The sequence below is a fragment of the Capra hircus genome, chromosome 2 (genome assembly GCF_001704415.2).
Source record: "Capra hircus breed San Clemente chromosome 2, ASM170441v1, whole genome shotgun sequence".
NCBI classification, from domain to species: Eukaryota; Metazoa; Chordata; class Mammalia; order Artiodactyla; family Bovidae; genus Capra; species Capra hircus.
This window is the reverse complement of record NC_030809.1, coordinates 131,094,995-131,122,775: the sequence shown is the minus strand read 5'-3', so window position 1 is coordinate 131,122,775 and position 27,781 is coordinate 131,094,995. Positions and strand designations below refer to the sequence as shown.

At 59.8% G+C, this 27,781-nt stretch overlaps 1 protein-coding gene across 19 annotated transcripts in view; it reads left to right on the top strand.

The window, feature by feature from the left end:
• The window catches only part of BIN1 (bridging integrator 1), a 55,238-nt gene continuing 28,358 nt past the window's right edge, over window positions 902–27,781 (top strand). For 4 of the 19 annotated variants that reach the window (XM_018065692.1, XM_018065679.1, XM_018065719.1 and 1 more), the window contains exon 1: window positions 905–1,136. In XM_018065692.1, the coding sequence (XP_017921181.1) occupies window positions 1,053–1,136 (84 nt within the window). In that variant the 5' untranslated portion in view covers window positions 905–1,052. Of the gene's footprint in view, window positions 1,137–27,781 lie in introns of all 19 variants that reach the window. The other 15 variants (XM_018065746.1, XM_018065732.1, XM_018065753.1 and 12 more) reach the window with 8 other exon arrangements.

The window sequence follows — 27,781 nt, the reverse complement described above, 5'->3', positions numbered from 1 at the left end:
GGGTGGGATCAGTAAACCCAATGCATATTTATTAATTTTGAATAAGTGTCATCAGTCTGTTGGCACAGTTGTCATTGGTAGGTTAACCTTCTTTCCTTTGAATAATGACCATTCATCTTTCTTCTAGCACGGAATAGGAGACCGACCACCCAGGATAGAGTGTTTGGAAAGCCTGGGGTGTGGAGTCAGAGGTCTGGTTCCAGGCCTCTGTGTCTCACTTGTAAAAGGTGTACAATAATAGCTCTACTTCATAGGGCTGTTGCCAAGGGGGCACTTAACAGAGTGCCAGGCACTCCTCAGCGCTCAGTACCGTTCGGCTGTTGTTATCATAATAATTATCCGCAGATTAGAAGACCCAGCGTCTGGTTAGCAAGTGACTAGGCAAGAGGAACAGTTCCCCGGTGGCATCCCGAGAACCCGGTCGAGAAGGGTGAACCTAGAGGCCAGGAAGAGGCCGAGGGTCAAGAAGGGGACCCTCGGTGAGCGCGCTCCTGCGCAGGCTCCCGGATTCCCGGGGCGCTCAGCAATCGCCACCCGCTTTATCTTCGGTTTGTGAAAGGACTTTTCTCCTCCATCTGGCCTCTTTTCCTGGGCCGCGGGAGGTATCCACTGGGTTGAAAGAAGGGCTCGCGGCGGCGTCGGACCCGGGGCGGTCGTACTAGTTCCCGCCCCGGGGCGGTGTCAGCGGAGTGTCCTGGGAGTCCGGCCAGCCGCTGCAGCCGCGGCCACGGCGGGCGCCGCCCCCTCCCCGCCGGCGGACCGGGTCTGGCCTCCGCGGTGGCCCTTTAAAAGGCAGGGTCGCGGCCGGCGGGGGCGGGCGGGGGGCGCTGACCGGCACCCGAGGCCCGGCCCCTCCTCTCTCCCTCCGCCTCCCTCCGTCCGGCCCGCCCTCCCTCGGTCCCCGCGTCGCTCGCTCGCTCGCTCGCTCGCCGGGCGCACGCTCCGCCTTCGCCAGTCGGCTCGGCGGTCTGGTGCGCGGCGCGGAGCGGGAGCCCGGGGCCGGGGCTGGGGGCTGGGAGATCCGCCCCGCCACCCGGCGAGCCTGAGCCGCAATGGCTGAGATGGGCAGCAAGGGGGTGACGGCGGGGAAGATCGCCAGCAACGTGCAGAAGAAGCTCACCCGGGCGCAGGAGAAGGTGAGGGAGCCCGAGCCCCTGCCCCCGCGCCGTCTGGACACCTGTCCCCTACCCCCGCGCCGGCGGCTGGTCCTCGTCCGCGGCCGGGCGCTGTCACCTCCAGACCAGGGCTGCCGAGGACCTTGGGGGGTCCACAGGCTGCGCCCCGCGGCGCTCTGGGTGTGCCCCCGCGTCCGCGTCCCGCGTCCCTTCACCCCGGCGGGGGCCGGAGAGGGCGCAGCTGTCTCTCCCCCCTCCCCCCACCCCTCCCCCCGCAGCTCCAGCCGCTTTGTATCTTTGCTGCTTGTCTGCAGCGGAGAGGCGGCCCCGGCTCTCGGGGCGCGAGGTCCGGGCTAACCCCCCGGGAGGCCGAGGCCGGGCGGCTGGGAGGCGAGGTGGCGCTCCTAGCCCTCCCTGCGGGCGGGGCCGGCGCTAGCCCGGAGGGTGTCGGGCCCTTGTCCCCAGGGCCGCTTAGATCCGGGATTCCCGAGACTGTCCCTCTGCTCGCGAGTGCCGGCGCGGCGGCTCCAGGCCTCTGAGGTTTCCTGCGCCCGCCGTGCCCTCCTCTCCACCCGCCTCTCCACCTTCTGTCCCCGCGGGCTGAGGGAGCGGTCAGGTTTCCTTTCACCAGGGGTGCCCGCGGCCTGGAAGCTCCGGTCCGGCTCCCGCGGGAGGGGAGAGCTGCGGGCCCCTCGGGCAGTGCCCTCGCCCGAGAAGGGGCTTCGCATTTCCGGCGCCCGTGGTGAGGGTGTCGGCTTTGGCTCTGGGAGCCCGCGGCCGGGTGAGGAGCCAGCCGGAGCGGAGAAGGCGCGGCAGGCCGCCGCAGGAAACACGACCCCTCGGCCGGGAGAGCCCCTGGTCGTAGGCTGGCGGATGGAGCCGGGGCTTCCCGTAGCAACCTGACTGCAGGAAATGCAGGGTTTGGGGGCGGGGGTCCGCGCGCGCCGGCTTTCCATCTCCAGCCACCTCTGGTTTATTGAATTGGATCGCGCCGGTTGCTGACGCCACTTCCCCTGCCGACTCCGACTCTGAAATCTGAGATCGCAGAATCTGTGATCCTACCAGGGTGGCCCCCCCTCAGCAACCCCCGGCCGGGTCTGTCCCCTCTCCCGCCCGACGCACGGCGGGTGGGAACCCGGAGACCCGCCGGCCTCCCCACTCCGGGCTGTGGCTGTTTATAAACAATGACTTTTGCAGCTGAGACCTGCGGGCTCCCTAAGGATGCAGCCACGTGATCGTCGTGGGTGGGGGGCGGCGGCGGCCGCTAGAGCTTCCCCTGCGCTTCCCTCAGAGTCTGCCTCTCATCCCCGTGGTCCCGGACTAAGGAGGTGGTGGGTCGAGTAGAGGGAAGGGCCCTCAACCAGACTCCAGATCTGGCCTGCCCCAGCTGTCCTCCTCCCCTCCCCAGGGCGGGCGGAGGGATTAGAGCCCCACAGATAGCTGGCTGGAGGCTGGGACGGCTTCTGTCGCCCAGATTGGGGGGGTGGGGCAGATGCGGCTGCTCTTGCTCCCTCCTTCCCACCCCCTCCCCCCATGACTGGCTAATCCGTTTAGGTGCCTGGGTCTAAGCCTGCTTCCTGCACCTAAGGGGCTGAGGAAGATGAATGGGAAGCCGAACGAGGCTGAGGCCATTTCCTTGCCTCCATTCCAGTGATGTCCCAGCCCTCCCTTTGCTCTTGCTGTGTCCCCCCTGCCCTACTTGCCTTGTTTCTGCAGCAGCATCTTTCAGGGATTTCAGGGGTGGCAGGCCTGGGCCGTCCACATCCCTTGCGGGTGTGTGGTGACATGTTCCCACTGACTCCCCTGAGCTGCCGCCCCTCCGTCTTTAGCCTCTGTTCTGCGGCCTTGGGCCGTTGGCTGACAGCTGCTCAGCTGTAGATACTGGCCTTGGCCAAGGGCTGGCCCTGCCCGAGCCTGGGCCTGGTGGGACTGGAGTTGCTTAGCGCTGTGGCTGTTCTCTGCCCCATGGGCTCTGGTTGGGGAGACCCTCCCCTCCAGAAGTCAGAGTGGCAGCACAGGCCACCTGGCTGAGTCTGAAAAAGTCGCCTCCCCTGTTGGTCCAGGAAGCCGGGTGCCTCGACCCACACCATTCTCTCCCCTCTGCCCTTCAGCGGCTCAGTCTGTGTCGAAGCCTGGCGGCGGCTGGCCTGGCTGCCTCCTCAGCATCTTCTGGCGGCCTTCAGGGCCACATGTAACTCGCATTGTCAGTGGTCTCATGGGCACCCTGCCCCCCCACCTCGCCTTGGGCAATTCCAGTTGTCCCGTTGCCATGTCAGGGTATTTCCTGACCAGGGACAAGCAGGAGCTTGGCTGGAGGGCCTAGGCAACATCCGTGCAGGAAGAAGGGCCCCATCTCTCCTTTTCCTTGCCCTGGATTTCGCCCCATCTCCTCTCAGCCCAGTCCACCAGGATTCAGAGGGGGACTGAGCGGGGGAGGAAAGCTTGCTCACTGGGGCCTTTGGAACCAGCTATCCTATCCCCTAGTCCAGTGAGTCCCTCAGGGGGCTTGCCATTGCTCCTCCACCTGCCAGCCTCCACCGCTGGTCTGGGTGCTCCCTGGGGGTTGGGCAGATCTGTGTGCGTACCCCACATTCACCTGGCCCAGCCAGTGCTGAGCAATGGTTAGGAACACACAGGGGTGTTTGGGGGCTTGGTGTGGGAGCCCTGATGCTGGGTGGGTGATTTGACCAGAGTGCTCCTCAGCCTTCTCTCATTCAGCAAATCCCACCAGGACTTGTGTGGAGTGCCTGGGTCTGACCGGGTCCGGGGTGCCGAGGGGAGCAGGGTGCACGTGGCTCTGGCCAGCAGGGAGCTAATTGTTGCTGTAAGGGCCTGTGGCCTCTGGCCCTGGTGTGAAGTGCTCACAAGACCACAGTGGGGGCCTCCCTGGGGTCTGCCAGCCCAGCATGGCACTGTCACAGCTCACCTCCCAGCCCCCAGCTGCCCGCAGGGTGCTCAGTACCCTGAGGTCATCTTCCCTTCGTGCATTTGGCTTGTCGGACCCTCTATAAATGACTCTCTCCATTTTTGGGCCTCAGTAGGTGGCTGGGCAGAGTCAAGTTGGGGTGGAGCCTGGGTCAGATGACAGAGAGGATTAGGGATTGGCGGGCTGGGTCTTGGTCGGGAGGGGATGGGACAGTTGGGGAGAAGGGACAGCTGGGGTGGGGGTAGAATCTGGCCCGCTTGCCCCTGAGTTCCACTGCTCAGAAGTCCTCATGGGGCGTGTGCGAGGGAGGCCAGCCTGTGCTGGAGGAGCCAGACCCATGAAGGGCGCAGGAAAGGAGACTGTGCACCCCACCACCCCGCACTGCCGGCCCTGAATTGCTGAGAGTGGGGAGGACCAGCTTGGAGGCTTAGGGCCCAGGGCTGTCTGTGGACAGAATAGCACTGGCGGGTCACAGCTGATGCCCCCTAGGGGGAAGGTGCAGTGGCAGTTATCTATAGGAACCCAGCACGTGGCCGTGATGGTGCCATGCTCATTTGGATGGCCAAGGTCTCCCACGCTGTAGCCACGGACCTCCTCAGTAGGAGCCAGGCCTTCTGCTCAGAGTGGCCTTGAGAGGAGCCAGGCCACACGGAAGGGTGGGGGGCAGGGAGCCCGCCCGGGTCTGAGGCCCCAGGCTGCAGTCAGCGACTCTCTTCCCCTCAGATCCGCGCTGCTCTCCCCGTCGGGGTGCCTCTCTCTCACCCCGAGTGCCCTCTCCCGTGTGCACCCCCGCGTCGGCTTGGCCTCCATCTCTCTGCCTCGCTGCTCTTGTCTCTTTGCTCTGGTCCTGCACATGCTTTTCTGCACCTCTCCAGGCTCGGATCAGCTTCTCTCTGAACCCGAGTTATTTACGTTGCTGGTTCCTCTTGCCAGTGCTGGAGGGAAGGCTCTCCAGCCAGGCGTCATCTCTGGGTGGGGTGTTTCTGGGGGCTCAGCGGACATTTGGCTGAGGTCCGTGGGTGTGGGGAAGTTGCAAGCATGGCCTCCAAACTTCCTGGGCCCCAACAGGCTGGGTTGGGCTGAGCCCAGGCAGAGCTGAGGCCCTCCTCTGTCGACGCTGTTGGTTCATGCAGGGCCCAAAGCAGGCAGAGGCTGTTTTGCCCAGGTCGGCTCATGGGGCTGCCTGGGGCCCGGGGACGGTGTTGGGGTGGGGGTGGGGGTGGGGGACAGCTGTGGGCCAGGGAGTGTGTGTGGAGTGGAAGAGTGAGCTGCTGGTCACTAATGGAAGGTATGGGGTGTGTCAGGAGGTGGCTGGGGGGTAGATTTGGGCTGGCTTTGCTTGAATCTTGAACGCCGGTGGGATCTGTGTATTCCATGGTTTCTCAGAGAGGCTGAGGCCTCGACTCTTCACCTCTGTCTTCTCAGATGACCCCGCTGGGTCCCCTTCTCACCTCCCCTCTCTGGCATTGCCCAGGCTCCTGGCCCTCAGCTCAGCTCGGCCCGCACAACTTGTGCCTCTGATCCTCCTGCCTGCCTTAGCCTGGCCTTGCCTGTACTTTTTCCCTGATGTTCTAGAACCTCTGTGTCCTTCCCCCCTGGGTCTTGGGGTGGGTATGTCCGAGGCAGAGCCCAGGCATGGGCTGGGTAGGCAGGCAGCAGTGGCGCAGGGCTCCGGGCTCCTCCGACCAGCTGGGACCTTGGGCACGTTTCAGGACCCTCCTGAGGCCGGTTTCTTCTGTGTGAGAAGGTGATAACAATGGTCCCCTCCCCACACCTGTTGTGGAGAGGAGGGCCTTGGACAACAGTCAGCCACAGACCAAGTCTCAGTGGGCAGAGCCACACCGTGGCCCCAGCCGCATCATGGCCCAGAGGCCTGCCTTCCCCCGGCCTTCCTCCTTGGCCTTCTCCCTGCAGTGTCCATTACAGGGCCCTGCAGACAGCTAATCCCTGCTGAGTGCTGGGTGGATCAGCCCAGGGTGGAGTGTGTGCATGTGTGGGTGCCCGTGTCTGTGTGTGTGTGTGTAGAGGGGCAGCATGTGATGGGTAAGGGCACCGCACAGTTTTCCGGGTCGGGGTGGGAGTGGGAATCTGAACTCATGTACGTGTAAATCCTGTGGCCCTGGGTAAGTGTTCCCCCCGCCCCCAGGCTTCCCTCTGACCATCAGTAAAGTGACCACGGGGTTTACTTCTTCATTTACTCCGAAAACAAATACTAAACACCCACTGTGCGCTAGGCGCTGTGTGGCGAGGGGAATACAGGGCTGAACAAAGCCAAGTCCTCACCACCTGGAGCGGATGCTCTCCCCTCCTCCCAGGGGGTAGGCAGTCTAGAAACGAAATGTATGGTGGCAGGTAGATACAGGGCAGGGTAGCCTTTCCATAGTGGAATTTGATGGTTCAGGGCAGTCTTTCCCGAGCACCCCAGGGCCAGTGCTCACATGGTGTAAGGGATTGGTGAGGGTGTGTGTGCGTGCAGGTGTGTGGGTGTGTGCTAAGCCGCTTCACTCATGTCTGACTCTGTGTGACCCCATGGACTGTAGCACTAGGCGCCTCTGTTCATGGGTTTCTCCAGGAAAGAATACTGGAATGGGTTGCAATGCCCTCCTCCAGGGAATCTTCCTGACTCGGGATTTGAACCTGCGTCTCCTGCAGCTGCTGCATTGCAGGCAGATTCTTTGCCGCTGAGCCACCAGGGAAGCCTCTGGTCCTGGAGAAGCTGGGCCAGAGCTTCTGGTCCCCAGGTGAGAGAGCACTTGGGGGACCAGGGCTTCCTGTTGGATGTCACCCTGGTAGGTCACCCATACGTAAGCTCCTTTTTTGGCAAGTCTCCCTTTGGGATTAAAAGTGCAAAGAAAAGGGCACTCATGCTGAAACCACCCTGCAGGGCATTGACGGTGCAGGCCAGGGCAGCTTGGTGGTTGTAAGAAGGGAGGTAGGAGGGGACAATAAAAGGGAAGGGGCAGGCACTGAAGACGGCCCAGCCTGTGGAGGACCGTTTGCAAAATTTCCACATCAAGCAGCAACGCGAGGTAGTGATGCAAGGTAGTGACAACCATTCAGTTTCTAGAGAGCTGGGCTTGAATCCCGCTCCACCAGTTACCTCCCTGGGCAGGTTGCGCTGAGCGCTCTGAGCCTCACTTTCCTCACCTGAAGTCAGTGGAGTGAGCCGCAGAGGATGCTGTGAGACTAACTGGACACACAAGCGAGGGGCAGGGCTGGTGGTTCCTGTGCCGGGAGCTGGCTGGCACCCTGGGCTCCTGGGGCCTCCCCAGAGAGGTTGCCAGCTCCCAGAGAGGCAGTGAAGCTGGCTCAGTGCCAAGGGCTGGCAGGGGTCAGGGCTGGGGAATTGAGAGGAGAAAGACAGGCTCTTCCTGCTCCGAGGGAAGCCTTTGTCAAATATTAACTTAAAAATAGCCTGATTTTGTTGCAGACCTGCTGAGTGCCAGGTGCTTGGTGAGAATTCTCATCCCCCCTGCAGCCTGGGAGGTCATCATGACTCCCACTTGGCAGATGAAGAAACTGAGGCTCAGAGCAGTGGTGTCACTTGCCCATGGGCTGTTCTGGTCCACTGTCTGGGAGGTTGCGTCTCTCTTGGTGACTAGGCCCTCAGGCTGGGGGAACGCCCGAGACACGCACTGCAAATAAGACGTGGGTCTCCACCCAGGAGGCAGTGCGAGCAGTGTCAGCTGATAGATTTGGGTCCCAAGACCTTCTCCCCCGTTAAATGAGGTCTGAGGCTGCTTGTGTGTCCCCGGGTCCCCACCTGGCGTCTAAGTTTATACTTCAGAGTGTGGTCTTTCTGTTTGGACGTATTTGGTAGGCCTTGGGTGCTAGTGGTGGAGAATCTGCCTGCCAGACATAAGAGACACGGGTTTGATCCCTGATTCAGGAAGATCCTCTGGAGAAGGAAATGGCAACCCACTCCAGATTCCCTGCCTGGAGAGTCCCATGGACAGAGGAGCCTGGCGGGCTATGGTCCACAGGGTCATGAGGAGTCGGATATGACTAATGTGACTTAGGACAGATGGACGAGGTGAGGGGACAGCCTGGGGTTTCGTGGGGCAAGTCTAGGGACAGGAGTTCCTACAAGGGGGGACAAATGGTGGGGTGTGTGTGTGTTTTCCCAGATGTGAAGGCTGTCTACTTTGCTCAATATAAAGGAGCACACTTTATCCTGAGGTTGTACCTACTTTTGTTGATATTTTTGCAGCCGTGTTTCTCTCAAGAGATGATGGTACTACTAGCTGTTTCCTATGTTCTTGGGGAGGAAATAGTCACAGTGTTGATCGCTGCCCCCCCAAGCTGAGAAGATTTTCCTGGTGTGGAATCTAAATGTCTGGGGGCCTCTTGCCCTGGGGCAGTTTGCTGCCTACCCTGTGAACTGGCTGCCAGGAGTTGGGGTGGGTTGGCTGTTCTCCTGGTCCGCACTTGAAGCTCGGCGGTGGCTCGGCAAGCCCCTGGAACATCTGCTCCGCGCGGCTGGGTGCTGTCTGCTGCAGTCACTACGGTGCCCCCAGCTGTGTGCACAGTAGGCACTCAGTGCATCCGTGTTGCCTGATGCCTGGATTCTTCAGGGGGATGGAGAAAGGCAGATGGCTGGCAGAGGTCCTGGAGGTCGTGGGTTCCGGGTGTGGGTTGGGAGGGGTAGGGGCAGTGTGGCTGCAGGATTTCATGCCTCCAGCGAGCACAAGGGGTGTCAGAGCCCAGGTCTTGGGGTCAGGTTCGGGGGCGGGTGGGTGTATGATGGCCCTGGCACAGGCCATCCCCAGGGGCCTGGGCATCACACACAGAACTTCCTCCCACAGTAGTCTCAGGGCTGTGATGATGCTGCCCTGAGCCACGGGTTGCAGGGCTTGGGCCTAGATGCTGGCCTTCTTAGGAGTGGGCTGGGCCCTGCTGGGGAGCCCTCCTTGGCTTTAGGCCAGTTGCCGAAGAGACATTGGCCTGGGTCATCTCTTCTGATATGAGAAAGCTTTGGGGTGACCGGGGTCTTGGGGCTTACTGACCTGAGGGTCTCTGTGATTTGCCGGCCCCAAGACTCATGGCCATGCTCAGACCCCTCGGCCTCCTGGACCTCACCTTCAGGCCCAGGCTGTGACCCAGCGCCCAGGGCCACCCCAGATTGGGTAGGAGCGAGCCCACAGCTTGGATGGACGGTGGGGGTTGGAGCCTGGTGCTGGAGTTTGACCTTGGTGCTGCGCACGGTGCCCTTGGGCGGGGGCATGTGTGTCCCCCTATGCTGTGCCCAGGGGCTTTCCTGGTAGCTCAGACAGCAACGAATCTGCCTGCAATGCGGGAGACCCAGGTTTGATCCCTGGGTTGGGACAATCCCCTGGAGAAGGGCTTGGCAACTCACTCAAGTATTTCTGCCTGGAGAATCCTATGGACTGAGGAGCCTGGTGGCTACAGTCCATGGGGCTGCAAAGAGTTGGACACGACTGACTGACTGCCATATGCTGTGCCCAAGCCTGTGGTGATGGGCTGGGTCCCTGCTGCTGGCCCCGCTCAGTGGGCGAGGTGCTCGGTGGATGGGTGGCGAGCTGGAGACACGCCTGCCTGTGCATTGTGAAGGCTGCAGCAGGGTGGGAGCTGAGCCCCAGCGGCTGGGGAGTGAGTGGGTGGCAGCCGGCGGCAGGCAGCAGCCACCCGCCGCCGCAGTGCTGGGGGCAGGGACTCGCCGCTGTTGTCACTGCCGGGCTGGGCTGGGGCTCTCAGGGCCCCTGCAGGCTGCCCCCCCATCCTGGAGCCCCCGGGCACCTTCCTAGGGACACTCGAGCTGCTCCTTGCTTCAGCTCCTGGCATCCTGTTGCCTTGCTTCCCCTTGTCATTCTCTGGGTGCTGAGGGCACTCAGAGGAGGAGAACGGGCCCTGCCCTCAAGGAGCTCCCAGCGCCACACTCCGTGCCCGTCGCAGCACTGGGGAGAGCTGGGGGAAGGGCACCGGCACCTTCCATAAGGCCTGGGCAGTCAGGAAAGACAGCTTGGAGGAAGTGGCCTGCCCTCCTGAGGCGGCCAGAATCCAGCTGTGCCCAGGAAGGCAGGGCTGGCGTCCTGGAGTCCTCTACGTCAGGGCTGGGGTCGTGGCCTTCCCGGAAGGCTGCTGTACATCCTGCATCCCCTCCCACTGCATGCAGGCCTGCCCTTCTGTGTTTCAAGGCCCCAGGGTGGCACCGTGGAGGGGATGACGCTGCTAAGCTGGCAGAGCTGGACAGCTGCGAGGGGTCAGTGGGTCAGCTCACCCCCGGGGCCAGGCACCCCGTTGCACTCGCCTTTTGAGACCAGACCAGATGGCCAAGTAGAGGCCCCCTTGGTCCTGGATCAGAGCCGGGCTGGGTCCTCAGAGGGTGAGGGGTCATGCCAGCTGGTTGGGATCCTGGCTCTGAGCGCAGATGGCCGGGTGAGGAGTGGACGAGGCTCAGGGCGAGCGGCTGGCTGGTGAGGGGTCTGGGTTCCCACCCAGGCCTGTGCCTGAGGAGCTTTGCAGAGACTGTGGAGCCGGAAGGGGGCTGGAGTGAGCGGAGAGCCTTGCCAGCCCTTTTTCCAACAGCTGCTGCTACTTTCTTTGGACCCTTGCTCAGCTCAGCCTCTCCCCGGGACTGCAGCCAACACACTGGAGCCCTGGGCGGGCCGAGGCCTGGCACTGGGCACTGAGGTCTGACCTGGCCCCAGGGGGCGGGGCTGCAGAGACCCCTCTAGGGGACCCCTGTTGCTCCCTCTCTGCCCCCATGTGGCCCCCCATCCCCTTATCTGCTCTGAGGCAGCACCACCTCTCTCAAGACATGTCGTCCAGCCTATCAACAACTACCTTGGGACCAGATGTAGGTGATAAGGTGGACGAAGATGGTGACCTGGGTTGGGCCCTTGGCATGTGGGCAAGAGTCAGGGAGAGAGATTGAACAAGGAAAGAGGAAGAAGGAGGTTGATCGCAGGAACTACCCGCCTGCTCTGGGGTCCTGGGCAAGTCATGCCTTCTCTGAGCCCGCCTTTCCTCCTCTGTAAATGGGAACGGGGGTTCCTGCCCATGGACTTGTGGCGAGAGTCCAGGAGGAGGTGATATGGTCAGGGCCTGCTGCGGGGGAACGCAGGTTCTGTTCCAGGGAACGTCTTGGGGAACCCCTGGGAACCCGCAGGTAGGGACTGTTCTGGCTTTTGTGTTTTGAGCTGTTTCTCTTTGCTGATGACCAGATTCATGGACTTGTGGCGAGAGTCCAGGAGGAGGTGATATGGTCAGGGCCTGCTGGGGGGAAACGCAGGTTCTGTTCCAGGGAACGTCTTGGGGAGCCCCTGGGAACCCGCAGGTAGGGACTGTTCTGGCTTTTGTGCTTTGGGCTGTCTCTCTTTGCTGATGGCCAGATTCATGGACTTGTGGTGAGAGTCCAGGAGGAGGTGATATGGTCAGGGCCTGCTGGGGGGGAACGCAGGTTCTGTTCCAGGGAACGTCTTGGGGATCCCCTGGGAACCCGCAGGTAGGGACTGTTCTGGCTTTTGTGCTTTGGGCTGTCTCTCTTTGCTGATGACCAGATTCTCGAAGTTGGACTGCAGTGCAGTTTCTGGTCCCGTTTCCCCCGTATAGTCTGAAAACGCTAAATTGGGAAGGGTGGTATCGTTTCCCACAGGAGGGAAGTCAAAGCGCCCCCTGAGCCAGAGCTTGATTGAGTGGGTTGGGGCAGGGGAGGGCAAATGGTTCCAGGTGGGCTGGGTTGAGGGGTCTCCCATCCCTCATTCACTCATTCATTTGAGGAGTCGGAGGTGCAGCTAAAGGAGGACCGGAGCTTAGAGACCTGGGTGGAAGCCTGGCTTGGCCGCCGAGCCTCAGTTGCTCATCTGGGAACGGGGAAGCATGAAATTCCCCTGGCAGAACAGAGTTCTACTGGGTCCAGCTGGGTTTGGATGATTCTGGAAGGGAGGGCAGGTGAGCATCTCTGCGGCATTCCGTGGGTTTACTCAGAGCCCTCCCACCTGCCATTTTTCGTTTGTTCTTCCCAGTGACCAGTGCGGTCGGCACGACTGGATTATGGTACCACTGGGGAGATGAGAACGCTGGAGCTCAAGGAAGCCCTGGGATTTTTTTTTCCCCCTCTGTTCTCCGACTCTGCCCCAGGCTGGCCTTTCCTGGGAGCTACCACCCCCATCCCTGAATGGGGGAGAAGGCGGTTGGATGGTGCTGGAAATAGACTATTGTAGTGCAAATATGAATGCCTAAGTGTTGTCAAGTGAAAGCCAGCATGTGGGGGCTGCCTTTGTGGGGCAAACACCTGGGGGAAGGGGTTGTGTGTGTGGGGGGGGAGGAGGTTGGGGAGGAGGCTGACACACTGGAGGAGAAGATGACCCTGCAGAAAAGCCACCTTGGAGCTTTTCACATGGCCCCTGGTTCTCCTATGGCTCCACCATGGTGGTGGGGGAACCTGGCTTCCCAGAGGAGTCATGGGGACCCCAGAAGGTCAACGTCGGATGTGGACAGGGCTGGCCTGACACAGCGCTCCTTAGGGGGCCTCAGTAGAAAGAGTCCCAGATGCCAACGCTGTGCAGGGAGAGGGGGCTGTGGGGGGGGTGGGGAAACAGTTGGGGAGGGTGCGGGAGTGGGGGTGGGGGCCCAGGGCGGGGGAGGGGAGGGACACTTGAAGAGGAATTAATGGTCAGAAATACAAGTTGAATCTTGATCTAAACTGAGAGACGGAATCCGCAATTAATTGGCTGCATTTGCTGAACCTGGGACAAGATGAAAATGTTTTCCTGAAATATAACTTAAGCCAGGAGGGGGTGTGTGTGTGTGTGTGTGTGTGTGTGTGTGTGTGTGTGTGTGTGTGTGTGTGTGTGTGTGTGTGTGTGTGTGTGTGTGTGTGTGTGTGTGTGTGTGTGTGTGTGTGTGCGTGTGCGTGTGCGTGTGCGTGTGCGTGTGCGTGTGCGTGTGTGTGTGTGTGCGTGTGCGTGTGTGTGTGTGCGTGTATCCCCACCATGGGCTCTGTGGAGCAGTCTGCTCTGGAAGTGGGCCTGGCTGAGCTGGAATGTCACCGTCTTCCCAGGTTTACCAGCCCAGGCCTCCTGCTGGAGGGGACCGTGGGCCTGGAGCAGGCCACCGCTGAGAGGGGTCAGGGCCCTTCCTGTGGGCTGGGGGTGGTGCTGCCCTGGAGCTGGTGGGCCAGCTGGGGGCCGGCCTGGTGCCAGAGCAGGGGCGCTGCCCTGAGGTGTGGGTGCTGGGCTGCCTGGCCTGCGGGAGAGCTGAGTCAGCCCCGCAGGAAGCCCGTGGTCAGCAGCGGGCAGAAGCCAGTGCCTGCGTCCTGACTTGAGTCACTGCAGTCTCAGGTCACCCTGTCCTGCTGCGTGCGCTGAGACCAGGGCAGGCCTCCCCACAGCCTGCAGCCAGTGCAGGGCTCTTCGGAGCCCGGTGGTTGGTGAGGGGCCGGGGTGCGGGGTGGCTCTCAGCGCACGTCGCTTCTGATCCCCGCCTCTCCCCTCCGCTGGGGACTTGGGTCACTTACTTGACCTCCTCATTTCCATTTGCTTCTCCATAAAACGGGGTGACAGTGCCCCCTGCTAGGCCCAAGCCTTGGACGGTGGAGTCTGTGACCCTGCACCCACGTGTGCATAGTAGGCCCTTAGCGCAGTCAGTTGGGGTGAGGGGCTTCTGTGCCCCAGGAACGGGAAAGTCTTAGCAGAGTATCTCTCACAGTGTGGCGGGTGGAAAGCCCACGCTCAGGTCCCAGCTCTGCTCCTCCCAAGGCCTTGACCTTGGGCAAGTTACCTGTCCGCTCTGAGCCTCGGTGCTCTTGTGTGTGAGGGTTTAATGGGGGACACGTGCCTCCATTTCACGCCGTAGGACACTGCAGTTTGGGGTGGGGGTGTAAGGTGCCTTAGCGGGCATGGGGCGTTCTGCTTGCGGGTCCTGTTGGACATTCCTGCCCAAGTCCGGACCAGCCTTGGCCCAGCAGTGGCGGAGGTGTGCTGGCTCAGCTTGGGATCCAGATGGTGAGGCCATGGGGGAAGAAGAGAGAGGGAGGGTCAGAGGGGGCCTGGCAGGGGCCAGGTGACACCTGGACCCCTTCCCGTTGTGCTCAGCGCCTCCCCCCACCTGACCCAGGCTCCTTGGAGGTAGCAGGAGTCCCTTGCAGCTCTCAGCTGCTCCGTAAGTGTCCAGAGTCATACCATGGGCTGGCTAGGGATCTACCCCTGGGTGTTCACCTCAAGCCATGCCCTGCTCCACTCTTTCTGTTCTTTGACACTTTTCTGTGATTTTGTCTTTGTTTTTTTTAATTGGTGACTCTGGCAGCTCAGCTTCCCCTTCCTGTTGAATCGCGTTTCTTTTGGGAAGGAGGGCCCTTGGGGAGGAAAAGGCCAGGTAAGCTGCCTCAGCTCCTCTCAGGGAGGGATGTGGTCTCACCCCGAGGACCTCTCTAGACTGCAAGATAGACTCCAGGGCTGATGCTCGGCCTGCGTCCTGATAAGTCAGAGATGTAGGGGCCCTTTGCGTCCACCTGATCCTCACCTCTCCACTTGGAGGGTAGAGATGGGACCCTGAGTGGTGACTGCCCAGGCTTCTGGCAGCCCCCTCATTGTCCCTTGTGGTCTCAGGCTGGGAGGGAAGGCCCCAGCTCCTGATTTCCTGCGTCTGCTGGGCTGGGAGGACCAGGACCTTCCCCTCAGGCCTCGCCTTGCCCACCCTGTTTCTCTGCTCCACCCCAGCCCAAGAATAGCGGTGCAGGCTTAGCAGGAGAGAGCCTGGGAAAGCCCTCCTGGTGTCCTGAACAGTCACCGCATCTGCCGGGGCGGGGGCGCCGCCCAGCTTCCCATCCCTTCTTGGCCACTCTTGTTTCCCGTGCTCACCTTCACCCTTGCTTGGTCTGTGCTCCCTCCCAGCCCCCTCCCAGCCTTCTTCCAGCTACCCCACCCCCAACCAGGGGAAAGCAGTGGGCCTGGGCCTGGGCTGGGAGAGGACCACCTTGTTCTGAACCGGCGAGAACCTGTGAGTCCCCACCCTTTGACCCACCACATCTGCGAAGTGGAGCTTCCTCACAGGTGCTGGGGACTTGGAATCAGTCCAGGGGCAGAGGTAGGGGAGCCCCTGGGGCTGCCCCCTGGGCAGCCGGGGGCCTGGGAGTGTCCGCGGGACTGAGGGTGGGGAGGGGTGGTGGCCCTCCCCACTGCAGTGTTGTGGGTGGGGTGTGTGACTGCGCTTTTGCTTGGCAGGACCGGGTGGAACTATTTAAAGCTGACTCTGGGCATCAGCTCCTGTGAATGACAATAATAAGCAAAAGCAATACTGTGTTGGGGAAAAAATACCACGGCTTATGTCCTTTAGGTACTTGTTAATCATTCCCGGTTCACAGATGTAGCTATGGACGATTCCGAGTGGTAAAATGAAGGAATAGCCTGGTTGCACATTAGGTTGAACAGACATAGGCAAAGGGCTGAGGGTGTTTACAGGACTGAGTGAGTTCATGTACCTGAGGTGAGATCAGGAAAGGCTGCCTGGAGGAGGTGACATGGAGGAGGTGACTTGGCCTGGCATCAGTGGGGAAGAGATTTCTTAATGAATATTGCGGGGGGTGCCCGTGGTCCCTCCCGGGTCAGACTTGGCCCCAGGGGGGTGCGTGGAGGCAGGACCTTCCGCTGCCCTCCCCGGGCTCTGGCTCCGTGCTCTGTTGAGCTGGGGGTGGGCTCCTGCTTTGCTGCTGCTCCACAAGGGCTGTCCCCTCACCCAGCCCAGGAAGCAGCTGATGAGGGGTGGTGGGAGCTGGCCGGGCTCGAGGGGCGGATTCCACCCCTCTGCTGATGGCCGGCGTCCTGGCGCCTGCCTGGAGCTGAGAATAGCACCCACACTTGCATGGAGGGGACAGGTGGGCGGGCGGTGGCTCTGGTGGGGGGGCGCGGTGCTGACATCTCTGAACAGGTGGCCTGGAGGGCTGGGCCCAGGGCAGGGCTGCGGTGTCCTCACCCAGCCCCACCCAGCCCCTCCTCAAGCGGCCAGCGGGTGGGCTTGTGGCACTGCTATCCGGGGTGCCCTGGCTGGGAGCCCTCCCTGGCTCCTCTGTAGCGTGGGCTGTGTCCGGGCTCAGCGTGGGAGGTTAGGGATCAGGGCGCCCCAGGGCCGCGCGTGGTGGCTGCTGCAGGGCCTCAGAGGCCAGAACTTCCAGCTGCTGTTTGGGCTCAGGAGCAGGGTCATAGTGGTGGGGCTGCTGGCAGGGTCCCTGCAGAGCCGCGGGGTGGGGGGGGTCGCGGGGAGTCTGCTGAGGGAGGTGGGGCCAGGAGTGGGAGGTAGGGCGCGGTGGGGCGAGTTGTCTCCTTGTAAGCCTGGGTGAGTCATGGGGAGCTCGGGGCACCAGGCACCAGCGCAGAAAGGCATGTGTGGGCTGGGCTGGGGAGGGACAGGGGTTAGAGAGAGCGGACTGGCTTGGGTGGGCACAGTCCTAGGTCAGCAGGGGTCAAGGGGCGGCGGGGGGTGGGGGGAGGCCAGCGCCCCGCTCTGTGCTAGACCCTCTGACCTATGCAGCCCGAGTTCATCCTCACACTTCCTGAGGGAGAGGTCTTGGCTCAGTTTTACTGATGAGACTCAGGGCTCCGAAAGATGGAATTCCTTGCGCAGGGATGCACAGCCTGGACCTGCTCCCTATCTCTCCCGCCCCGCCTTGACTCTCCCCATCAGCAGGGGTCCAGAGGGTCCTCCTTTCTTCCCTTTCTCTTGGTCACCGGCCAGACCAGACTTGGAGCTGGTTGCCAGGGGTGGGAGCCCCTGGGGGGCCGTGGGTGAGGAGGGGGCCTCAGGAGCCCAGCGGTGGGCCTGCCTTGGCCGCCCGTCCCCACCTCCCTGCCCAACATCTCTGGGGACATTCAGCTCACAGTGACCCGCAGGTTCCTTTCCTCTCGTCGCTCACTCCCGCTGTCCCCCTCTCTTTTCTCCCTGTCACCCCATCCTTCACCCCTCCTCACCTTGCTCCAGCCTGCTCTGAGGTCTGGGCAGCCTGGGACTTTAAAACTGTGAGTCAGAGCACAGCTCTCCAGACTTCCTCCTCCCCCTGGAGTCTCAAAGCCCCATGGCCCTGCCCTGGCTGCAAGGCAGTTCATACAGTGCTTACAGCCTCTGCAGCCAGGCTCCCTGGCTGTGTGACCCCGTGGAGGTTTTAAGGCAGTGCCTCAGTTTCCACATCTGCAAAGTGGGGTAATAGTAGTACTTGCTTTGTGAGGTTATAGAGGGGATTGCTTGAGGAATCGTGCAAAGGCTTCAACTCCTGCGTTCCAGAGCATCTTCCTCCTCCGCCCACCCTCCTGTCCTCTTTCACACGCTAGCCTTGCTCTTCCCACCCCAGGGCCTTTGCACATGCTGTGGCCCCTGCCTGGTGTGCTCTCTCTCCTTCATCAGGTCACTTTCCTGAGCCCCACCCTTTCTGTGCCCTGCGCTGGTTTTGTTCGATTGCCGCTGGACATGCCTCCGTTGGAGCACTGACCCCTCCAGGGCAGAGATCTTGCTCTGCTCACTGTAGAGCACAGCCGAGCAGCTGGGGGAGGACGTCACAGACCACCAAGCCTCAGCTCCAGTCCCAGCGCTCGGCGCCTAGGGGCCAAGTCCACTTCCCCTTCTCTGTGAGGGCCAGACCCATGGGGGATGGTGGGGGGTGAGCGGGCAGTGAGAAGCGGGGCAGCCTGGGCCCACCCCGAGAAGTTGGTGAAAAGTTCCTTTGTTGCCCTGGAGTGTGGGTCAGGTGGGGTGAAGGCTGGAAGGGTGGGGTCTGGACGGCGGGGTGGTGCCTGAGTGCTGAAGGAGGTGGCTTTCCCCTCTGGGTGGCCCTGGCCCTTCCAGAAGCTCTCCTATCCTCATGGAGGCCTCTCCTGGAGGTTCTGGGTCTGTTGACATCTAGGAATGCACTCAGCCTGATGGGTGGTCCCAAGGAGAGGAGGCTAGTCATGACCAAGGCTGGGCCGCTCCTGCACCCTCTCGGGGCTCTAGGGCACCCCTTGTGGCCTGACCCCCCTCCCCAGGCTCCCATGCATGGAAGGGGGCTCCTTTTGCGCCAGTGGGTTTGGGGACCGATGGCTGTGTTCAGATTCTAGATCCTGTTTACTTACCCCGGGACCAGGGATGTTAGGCCTCAAGTTTCCTCTTCTGAACACCTTCTCTTAGAGAATGCTTGGCAGCCTCTGGGGATGCCTGTGGATTAACGACTCCTTCTGCCTCGTGGGTGCCGCCTCACCCCACTGGCCCAGCCCAGCCCCCTCCTGGAACTCCCAACCGCTTCCCCACTTTGGCCCCTGCCCCTCTGCTCCCTTGCCTCTGTTCTCAGCTGTTCCAGCCTCCCCCACCCACCGCAGCCCACCCTAGCTTCCTCTGGGGTCTGGGTGGCCTTGCTCTGGCTGCTGGCCACTAGCTTATCTGCTGAACAGGCTGGAATGTCAGGCTTCCTGGGAAGGGGAAGGGGAGGAAAGGAGAGGAGGGCAGGGTTTCTCAACTGGAATCATTTGGAAACTTCTTACCTGGGGTCAGAGCCCTTCCCTTCCACCTGGCAGTGGGTGTGCAGGAGGAGACCCCCATCGCCATCGCCACCCAGTCCCTACCTTTCCCAGGGGCCTAGCTGGGAGGCTGGGAGAGGCTGGTTTTGACCAGACAGTTGTATTTCAAGGCATTGTTGTGAGACTGACATACACGGCAGCCAAGTCTCTATGTACCAGTTAAGGACGTAAAAAAAGAACACCAAACGTCACTTTTTACTCTCACCAGTATTTCAAAAGGAAAGGGAAAATCACTAAAAGAGGAAGGAGATAATTTTAGAGTGACAGTCTCCCAAGAAAGGCCCTTTGGCTTCCTCAGTAGGTCAGCTGTTCTCAACCGGGGGCCCACGGGAAAGGATGATGAATCTCCGTGGACTGGTGTCAGGGGACAACGACTTCTAGAACACGAGGACTTGTGAAAGAAAAAAAAAAGATTACTGTGGGATGAGGCCTTGGAGATTCAGGGTGGGTGGGACTTGGAAACATTTTTTTTTTTTTATATTTCATTGCAAAAATCCTTGCAAACTTTGCATTCTGATACACAGTCTTTGTTGCTTATGACACAAAAGTGGTTTCTTCACCAGTTAAATCTTTGGAACGCAGGTGGGGCAGGAATGTTTGAGTGGGCAGACATGCTGCCTGTCATCCCCGTTTAAGAATCAGAAGTCGAGGGAATTCCCTGGCACTCCCGTGGTTAAGACTGTCACTGCTCTGAGGGGCTGGGTTCGATCCCCGGTTAGGGAACTAAGATACCACAGACTGCGAGCTGCAGCCCCTGGCAGAAAAAAAGAATCATCAGTCGGGTCTGGGCGTTGAAATCCATCCCGCTTGGGGTCCTTGTTCTGCCTTGTTCTGCTCTTTAGCTGAGCGATCTCTCTGAACCTGTTTTTTCATCTGTAAAATAAGACCCAAAGTTACACCTTTGGATGTCCTGGTGATATGAGCCCACCTGTAAGGGAGTGTCAAGGGTGCTGAGCCCCCTCAAGGTGAATCCTTGATGCAGGCTCCCTGGGGTTGTGCCTTGCAGTGTGGTTTTTTGTGGAGCTTTGAAGGAGGAGCAGCTGCAATCCAAGGGGAGCTTTCCCTGGCAGGTGGGTGGCTGAGAGGTGACATCTCATGGTGAGGGGTCCCCTCAAGAGTGTGAGCTGAGCTCAGAGCACTTCCCCAAGAGGAAGGTGGGATGACAGTCACCACCTTCTAGCCACCAGCCTGGGAAGATGGAGGTCCAAGGATGGGGGTGCAGAGGAATCAGGGGAGGGGTCTCTCTCTTGGGGACAGCCTTGCGTGTGTACTGGATTAGGGAGAAGGATCTGAGTCAGAAGGTCCCCGTCTCCTCTGAGATGCTTTTGCCCAGAGCCGGCCCTTCCCAGGCCATGAGCCCGGCTGGTTCCCCTGGGAGCCTGTTGCTTTCTCTTTCTCTGGTTTTCTCTCCAGCTCCCTTCTGCATTCTGGATTCTTCTTCCGCAATGTCTCCTGGCCCCTACTCAGCTTCTTGCCTGGCTCTGTGGCTTCTGGATGGTTCCTGCCACCTTCCGACTGTGCCTGGAGTCGACCGAAGGGTCATGGGCAGGAGCCGTGTCAGGGAGCGTGTGTGTGTCTGTGCAGACAGGTCGGTGAGCACCAGCGTGTGGACACATGAGGGTGCAGACAGGCCCACTTGGGGGCCTACGTTGGGGGACATTCTTGCCTCCTGGGGGTGGAATGCTGTTCCTGGCTTTTGCCCAAGGCCAGCATTTTAACATTTATCTTTCTTAAAAAGTCACTGCCCTTTTGGGAAGTCGACAGGCTGAGTCTGGCACCGCAGGAGGGCTGAGGAGTCTTATCGGCCAGGCCTCTTGCTGTGCCTTCTGGAAGCCCTGTGTTCTGGGCTCTGCTCCTGGGCAGAAGAAGCCTGAGCTGCTTCTCCCCACTGTCGTTCACAACTGGGCCAGGGAGGCCAGGCCCCTCAATCTAGCCCCTCTCTGCCTGGTCCCCTCTCAACGCCAGGGCACAGCGACAGCTCCCAGGCTGCAAACTGTGTCCCCCTGGCCAGCAGATCGCCAGTCTCAGGCGTAAGTACTGTGGCTCTGGTGGCAGAGACGTCCAGCATGTCCGTGTGCGTGAGCTCGTGGGCCCTCAGAGGGAGAGGCAGAGTTTTCCTTGCTGGATGACAAGGTGAAGCTGCCCGCCAGTGCAGTGACTAGCCAGGCTGTGGGCAACAGCTGTACCCCAAGAGTGGCATTCAGTGAAAAGGGCCTCGGAGCCAGGAGCCCTGGGCCCAGTCCTGGCCTGTCCACAGCCTCTTCACTCGAAATGGGGGTGCCAAGGCCTGCTGGAGGAAGAGGCCCAGGGACCCAGACTGCAGCTTAGTGCCCAGATGGGGTCAGCCAGGCCAGCCACCTGGGCCAGAGGCGCCTCTGCATCCCCAGGGATCAGTCAGCGGGTGGTGTGGCCTCAACCGTGACCCAGTGACGGACCCAGCGGGCAGCTGCTAGGGCCCTGAGTCTAGCCCACTTGCCACAGCAGACGAGATCTGAGCCACACTTGCTCGGCGACCACAAAGCTACCAGACTCTCCTGGGGTCGAGCTGTGGCCAAATTCCTTCCTTTTCTCATCTCTAAAGTAGGGGTGAGAATACTCAGAGGAGGCCAGGCATAAAAACGGCAAGAAAGGACTAGGACTAGGATGCCCAGAAGCAGTGAGCACACCTCTCCTTGAAGGGAACCCAAGCTTCTTTGGGAAAGGGCTGATGGTAGGCCCAGGGCAGGGACATACCCCCCTGAGCCTGGAACATCTCGCAGTGTGAGGAAACAAGGACATGCCCAAAGACTAGTGGAGGCACGTCCTCAGGCTCCCACTGGCCAAATTTAGGACAGTTTGAACATCAAAAAGAATAATGATAGTAATAGGCTATAAAACATTGAATGCAAAATGGAGGCAAGAGTCCGTAATGATGTCCCTATAAAGACATGACCTGTATAGAACACCAGGTAATATGGAGGAGGGTAGAGGCCCTCAATAACAGTTAGTCCCGGCAGAGAGGAGAGATGCGGAGCCTCTCAGACTTTCATTTGCACACAGGGCATAAGGGGTCTTGTCAAAACGCGTTGTCAAATCCAACAGTTCCAGGGCGGAGCCTGAAATTCTGCATTTCTGCCAGATGACCAAAGGGCTGTGATGCTGTTGGTTCATGGACCCCACTTTGAGTAGTAGAGTATTAAATGGACATAAAAGCATCAGGTAAAGAGTTACTGGCTGTAAACATTCATGCAGGGATGATGTATTGACCCTCAGATGACTAGTTAATTACCTAGAGGAAAGTCACCTTAGTCACACCAGAGGTCTGGCACACACTGCCCAACCTGTGCATGTGGGCAAGCTCAGTGCCGGAAGCAGGAGACGCCCCGAGGTGATGCCGTCGAAGGACACGTTGCCTCTGCAGTATGCTTGCCAAAACAGTGTTTAATCTGGACTCAATCACGAGGAAGTGAGCAGATGAACCTAGAGTGTAGGTCATGCTCCACGGGACTGGTTTGCATGCTTAAAAAAATGTCTGTTTGGCACAGGGTCCGATACTCAGTATTTTGTAATAACCTATAAGGAAAAGAATCTGAGAAAGAATATATATATATCTTACAACTGAATCACTTTGCTATACACCTGAAGCTAACGCAACATTGTAAGTCAACTTTGCTCCAGTAAAAAACTGTCAATACAATGAAAGAGAACCAAAATGCACAGTGAATAGGTGTGGGGAAGTATTCTGGATTGAAGGAGACAGGAGACACGACGACAACCCAGTGCAGTGTGTATGCTAAGTGAAGGAAGTCTGAAAGAGAAAGGTGAATACCATGTGACATCACCCACATGGGATTTGAAATACGGCACAAACGAACCCACCTGTGAAACAGAAACAGGCTCAGAGAACAAACTCGTGGCTGCCCCGAGGGTGAGGGGCACGAGGGGGCGGTCCATCGGGAGTTCGGGGTTAGCAGACCAACTCTAAGTAAACAATAAGATCCTACTGTATAGCGCAGGGCCATCCCTCAGTGGGTGGAGAATCTGCTTGTCAAGGAGGAGCCACGAAAGATGCAGGCTTATCCCTGGGTTGGGACGATTGCCTGGAGAAGGACATGGCAACCCACTTCAGTATTCTTGCCTGGAGAATCCCATGGATGGAGGAGCCTGGTGGGCTACGGTCCACGGGGTCACACAGAGGCAGACACGACTGAAGAGACTGGTCATGCATCCGTGCACGTATAGCACAAGGAACTCTACACAGTATGTCGTGATAGACCGTGATGGAAAAGAGGATGAAAAGGAATGCGTGGGTGTATGTATATATATATCGAATCATATATATATATACACTGAATCATATATATGTATGTGTAACTGAATCACTTTACAGCAGAAACTAACTCAACATTGTAAATCAACCATTCTTGTTGTTCAGTAGCTCAGTCCTGTCCAACTCTTTGCAACCCTATAGACTGCAGCATGCCAGGCTCCTGTCCTTCACCATCTCCCGGAGCTTGTTCAAACTCATGTGCATTGAATCAGAGATGCCGTCTAACCATCTCGTCCTCTGTCGTCTCCTCCTCCTCCCCCCTTCAATCTCTCCCAGCATCAGTCTTTTCTGATGAGTCGGCTCTTTGCATCAGGTGGCCAAAGTATTGCAGCTACAGCTTCAGCATCAGTCTTTCAAATGAAAATTCAGGATTGATTTCCTTTAGGACTGAATCAACTATATTTCAATTCAAAAAGGAGTGTGTGAACCACATTTGGATCCCAGATCAAAAAACAAATAACGCAAACATAAGGGAGATGTAGGGGACAAGTAGGCGTGTTTGCACGTGGACGTGTGCTGGATAATAGTAACAAGAGTAAACACTGGGTGTTCTCTGGTATTATGGGGGTTTAGGAGAATATTCTTATTCTTTGGAAATGTGCCAGAGTAGTTAGGCGTGAAGGACTGGGTTAAAAGTCATGATGTCTGCAGCTCCTTTCCAGGGGTTGGGCTCACATATAAACAAACGAACCAGACTATTTAAATAGAGAAAAAGTAAAGGTGGCCTCCTGGTGACAGTTGGTGAGTTGAGGGCAGGACAGATGGCAGTCTATCGTACTATTCTTCCAACTTCTTTTGCAGTGTATAGGGTTTAAATTTGAGACTAGAAGTTGGGGAGGGGGCCTATGCAATGTGGCAGTGCCTGGTGGGCTGGGGCTTAACGCTCCCTACTCTCTCCTGGCTTTGCTGAGGCCCTGCCCGACTGGCTCCTGGGTTATTGGGAAGCTGGGAGGAGTGTGGGACTGAGTGTCCATCACGGGGGCCAGGTGCCTGGGCACCATCTGGGCAGGAGGACCGTGAGACCAGTTGTGAGCATAGCTCTCGGGCAAGGCTGATACTCTGTGTGTGGGCGGGAGGGTCAAGCAGGTGGGCAGGAGACAGGGGGACCCCTCAGATGTCAGGGAGTGAGCCAGAGACCCTGAGGCCGTGGGCACTTGCGGCGGAGTGTCTTACCCTGGCATGTCTACCAGGGGAGGGGACAGCTCCAGTCACCAGGTGGCCTTTGGTCCAATTCTCATGGCCCCTTCTTGCCTCTTGAGGTGTCTCCCTCCAAATGGATCCCAGCTGTGTGACCCATGGGAAAGGCTAGCCTTCCACCTGCCCACCCATCACCCAGACAGTCTGTGTGTCTGTCCGTGCGCCCCTGCCCACCTGGGAGCCTCTGTGAGCCTGTGAGGGCGTGCATCCTGTTGCTGTGGTCCCGACCGCAGGCTTTGTCGGCGGGGGAGGAGGAAGTACGATAGTGACGCCCAGCCGCCCGGCACAGCTCATTCTGCGACCAACCTCGACTGAGGCCGTGGCCTTGGAGTGCCTGGAGATGATGAGGAAGGTGAAGGCCCCCTGGGGTCTCAGCCGCTGGGTGGTGGGTGCCGGGGGAGCTGTCTGTGTGTGTGTGAGAAAGAGTGTGGACGGGGGTGCTGGGGATGCTCTGGATGGGGGGTGGTCCTTCATCTCTGCTGGTCGCTAGAAGAGCTTTTCCTGTCTGGCCCAGAGCCTGGGGACCGGGGCTTCTCTCCTGGGCCTCCAGGCTCAGCTCTTTTCCCCAACCTTGGCTTCTAGAAAGTGATTATTCTTACCTTGTGCCACATGCCCAGATGTGGGCGTGTGTTCCCACACAGGTAGGGGGCTGGCCATGCTCTGAGGGCAAAGAGGGGTCCCAGAGGGCTCCTGGGGTCAGCCTAGGGTTGAAGGCCTGTGGGCGTGCTCCCCTACCCTTGCTGGCCCAGCTGGGGTGGCGTGGAGAGGGCCAGGTCTGCTGGGTGCCCCCCCACCTCCAGTTTGGGTGCCCTTCTTCCAGTCTGGAGCTTGGGAGAAGCCCTTTGCCTGCTCCTGAGTGTGAGACCCTAGGTGTCCTGATTTGCCTGTCGTCTGTCCCACGAAGGTAGAGACCGTAGCTGGGAGGAGGGGTGTGTGGGGTCTGTAAAGTGCTGTGCTGGGTGAGCAGTGAGTGATAACTTGCCCCTGTTTCGAAGGACACTAGCCCTGGGCGCCCTTTCTGGGTTTGGTGGTCGGGTGCGCAGCACAGCTGTGTGGAAGCTGTTCCCATGGGTGGCCTGTCCTCTGGCTCACTGGCTGGCCAGGAGCAGAGGAGCGGGCCTGGAAAGACCCCGCAGCCGAGGCCTGTGGGCTGTGGGAGAGGCTGGGGAGGGGCACGCAGGAAGCTGTCCCTGAGCCCTGGTACTCAGAGGTGCTCAGCCATGTCCTGTGGGCCTCCTGCCCTGCCCCGGGAGGGCCCCCTGGCCCTGAGTCACAGCCCAGCCTCTGACAGGCCGGCCCGCAGATGTTGTCAGGAGGGGGCTCATTCTGCCACCAGCTCCCCTCACTCGGTGCTGCTGGGGATTGGTCATACCGAGGTTTTCAGGCCCTCTCGGCCGTTGTTGCACTGAGGATGTGTTGAGAGGAGCAGGGCCACCAAAAAGGCTTCCTGGACTGTGCTGGGCTGGGGCTGAGCAGCTCCCACCTCGGTGTGGTGGGGCTGTGACCCGTCCCCTGTCACACTGTCCCTTTGTTTATTACGAGGGAGACAAGTGAGACTAGTGTGACTTAGGGGTGTCTGCCCTGCCCCCACAGATCTCTGTAGCCGGAGGCAGGGATCAGGAAGCCTACTGCCTCCAGGCCCCTCCTCACCTGACTCCTGCCCGGCCTCTGATACCTGGCTCAGCCGCCAGGCATCCCCTGAGCCCCGGCGGCCCGCCTGCTGCCTGCAGTGGCTGGCCGAGCCCCACGCAGGGTGGCCCCACGCACTGAGCATGGCCTTTGTGTCCCCCAGGCCTGTGACTAGGGCTCCCCTCTTGGCGTGGCGAGGGCTCTGAGCGTGTGTGTGTGTGTCCCAGGTGAGGGCCCTGGTGGCAGCTGGACAGAGCTGCCCTGGGGTCTGTGAGTGTGGGGACAGATCACGCAGGGCTCAGCAACTGTTAGGTGGCAGGGCAGGATAGGCTGTGGTCCGGGTGCCCCCGGGGCCAGTGGGAAAGGCCTCTTTCCCTGTGTCTGAGGTGCAGCAGGAGCCGCGCTCTGAGGGTGGGAAACACGCAGCCGTCGGGGCTGTGGGGCTTCACTGCACCAAGTTTAGTCCCGGCCTCTGTCCTGGGGTGGGTGGTGCCCAGCTTGTTTCTCCCCGTAGCCGCACTGGGAGCTTCCCCGAGGACAGGGCCGCAGGGTGTGTGCCCTCCTCCTCCTTTCTGTGGCGCGAGGCAGGTACAGTGAGGAGGAAACAAGACACACGCACTGAGCCTCCCCGTGCCGTGGGCACAGTGGTCACCCCCGTGTCACAGGCGGGCACTGAGCTATCAGAGGCGAGGTGAGCAGCTGGCTGGAGCTCACACAGAGCCGTACTGGCCATCCCCCTCTGCAGCATCCTGCAGGCCCAGTGGGACCCACTGGAGCCAACTGATTCCTTGAGACCAGGCCTCAGATTCCTGTGAATGCCAGGTCTAGCCCCTGATTCTAATGGCTACCTTCGTGGTGAGCTCTCTGCGTGTCAGGTCGAGTGTTCTCCATATAGACCCTCTCATTTTACGTAACAGGAAACTGAGAGACGGGCTCTTTTGTTTTGGTCGTGACTCTGACCTCAAAGTTCATAGCTCAGATGAGAACGTGTTGTGTGTCGGCCCCGGGGTCAGCCCTGTTGGTGAGCTGGGGAAGCAGGAAGGCTGGACACTGGCCTCGACCTCAGGTTGTGCAGGCTTGGGTGGGGCCAGAGGCAGACCCCCAGGCAATGAGGAGAGCTGGACCCAGGCCCTAAGTGGTAGAGTTGGGGGAGGAGGGGGAGGGCAGCTTCGCAGAGGACGTGTCGCCTGAGCGAGGTGTTGAAGGATGAACAGGAGTCGGCTGTGTGCACCTGCCTGCCTGTGTATTTGAGTACAGAGTGTGCGTACTTGCCTTCTGTCTGGCATCTTGGGGTGCCATCCATCTGGACTAGGAGGGTGGGTTCATGTCAGGCCCAGCACTCAGCTGTGTAGAGACAGCTCTGAAAGCCCTGTACTTGAGTACCTGTTATAGGCTAGACATGGAGACGTGTTTCACGTGAGCCTTAAGGTGGGTGCTAATGTTCTGTTTCTTGACAAGATGCTTGAGATTCAGAGAGACGGTAAGAGTCCCTTTTCTCAGGGTTCTTCTAACTGCCTGTCACCATGGCTGGCCTCTTTCTCAAGGCCTGAAGGTCTCACTGGTGGCTACAGCTGGCTGGTGAACCACGCGGCTGTGTTTGATGCCTGGAGCCAGGTGTGGATACCTGGGGCCTTGGCCTCCTCAGGACCCCGATGGCGGGGAGGGGACTGGCAGTTCGTCTGATCGCGAGCATCTCTGCAGGGAGAAGGAGGGGCAGTGGGTAGATAGCGTCACCTCCCAGTCCTCCTGCCTGAGGGCCGGCCAGGCTCTGGTCCTGCTCCCTAGGAGCCTCTGGTTTGCTCCGGTGGGCCGTGCTGGCTTTTGGAAGTTCTTTCTTTCCCACCTGGCGGTCCATTTCTCTCCTTGGCGTGGATGGGGGTGAGCCACCTGCCCGTGCTCAGGGTCAAGTGGGCCAGGCACCCCCGAAGCTCCACCCTGTCCCCACGGGGCTGCCAAGGGAAGGGGGAGCCTGGACTGAGGGAAGGGCCCGTCTTCTTGCTCGTGGTTTGGTTTTGCTTTCCTCCTCACTCACTGTCAGGCTTGGCATCCGGTTGCCCTTGCCTGAGGGACAGTGTCCTGGCAGCGTTACTGGGGGCCACTCCCCAAT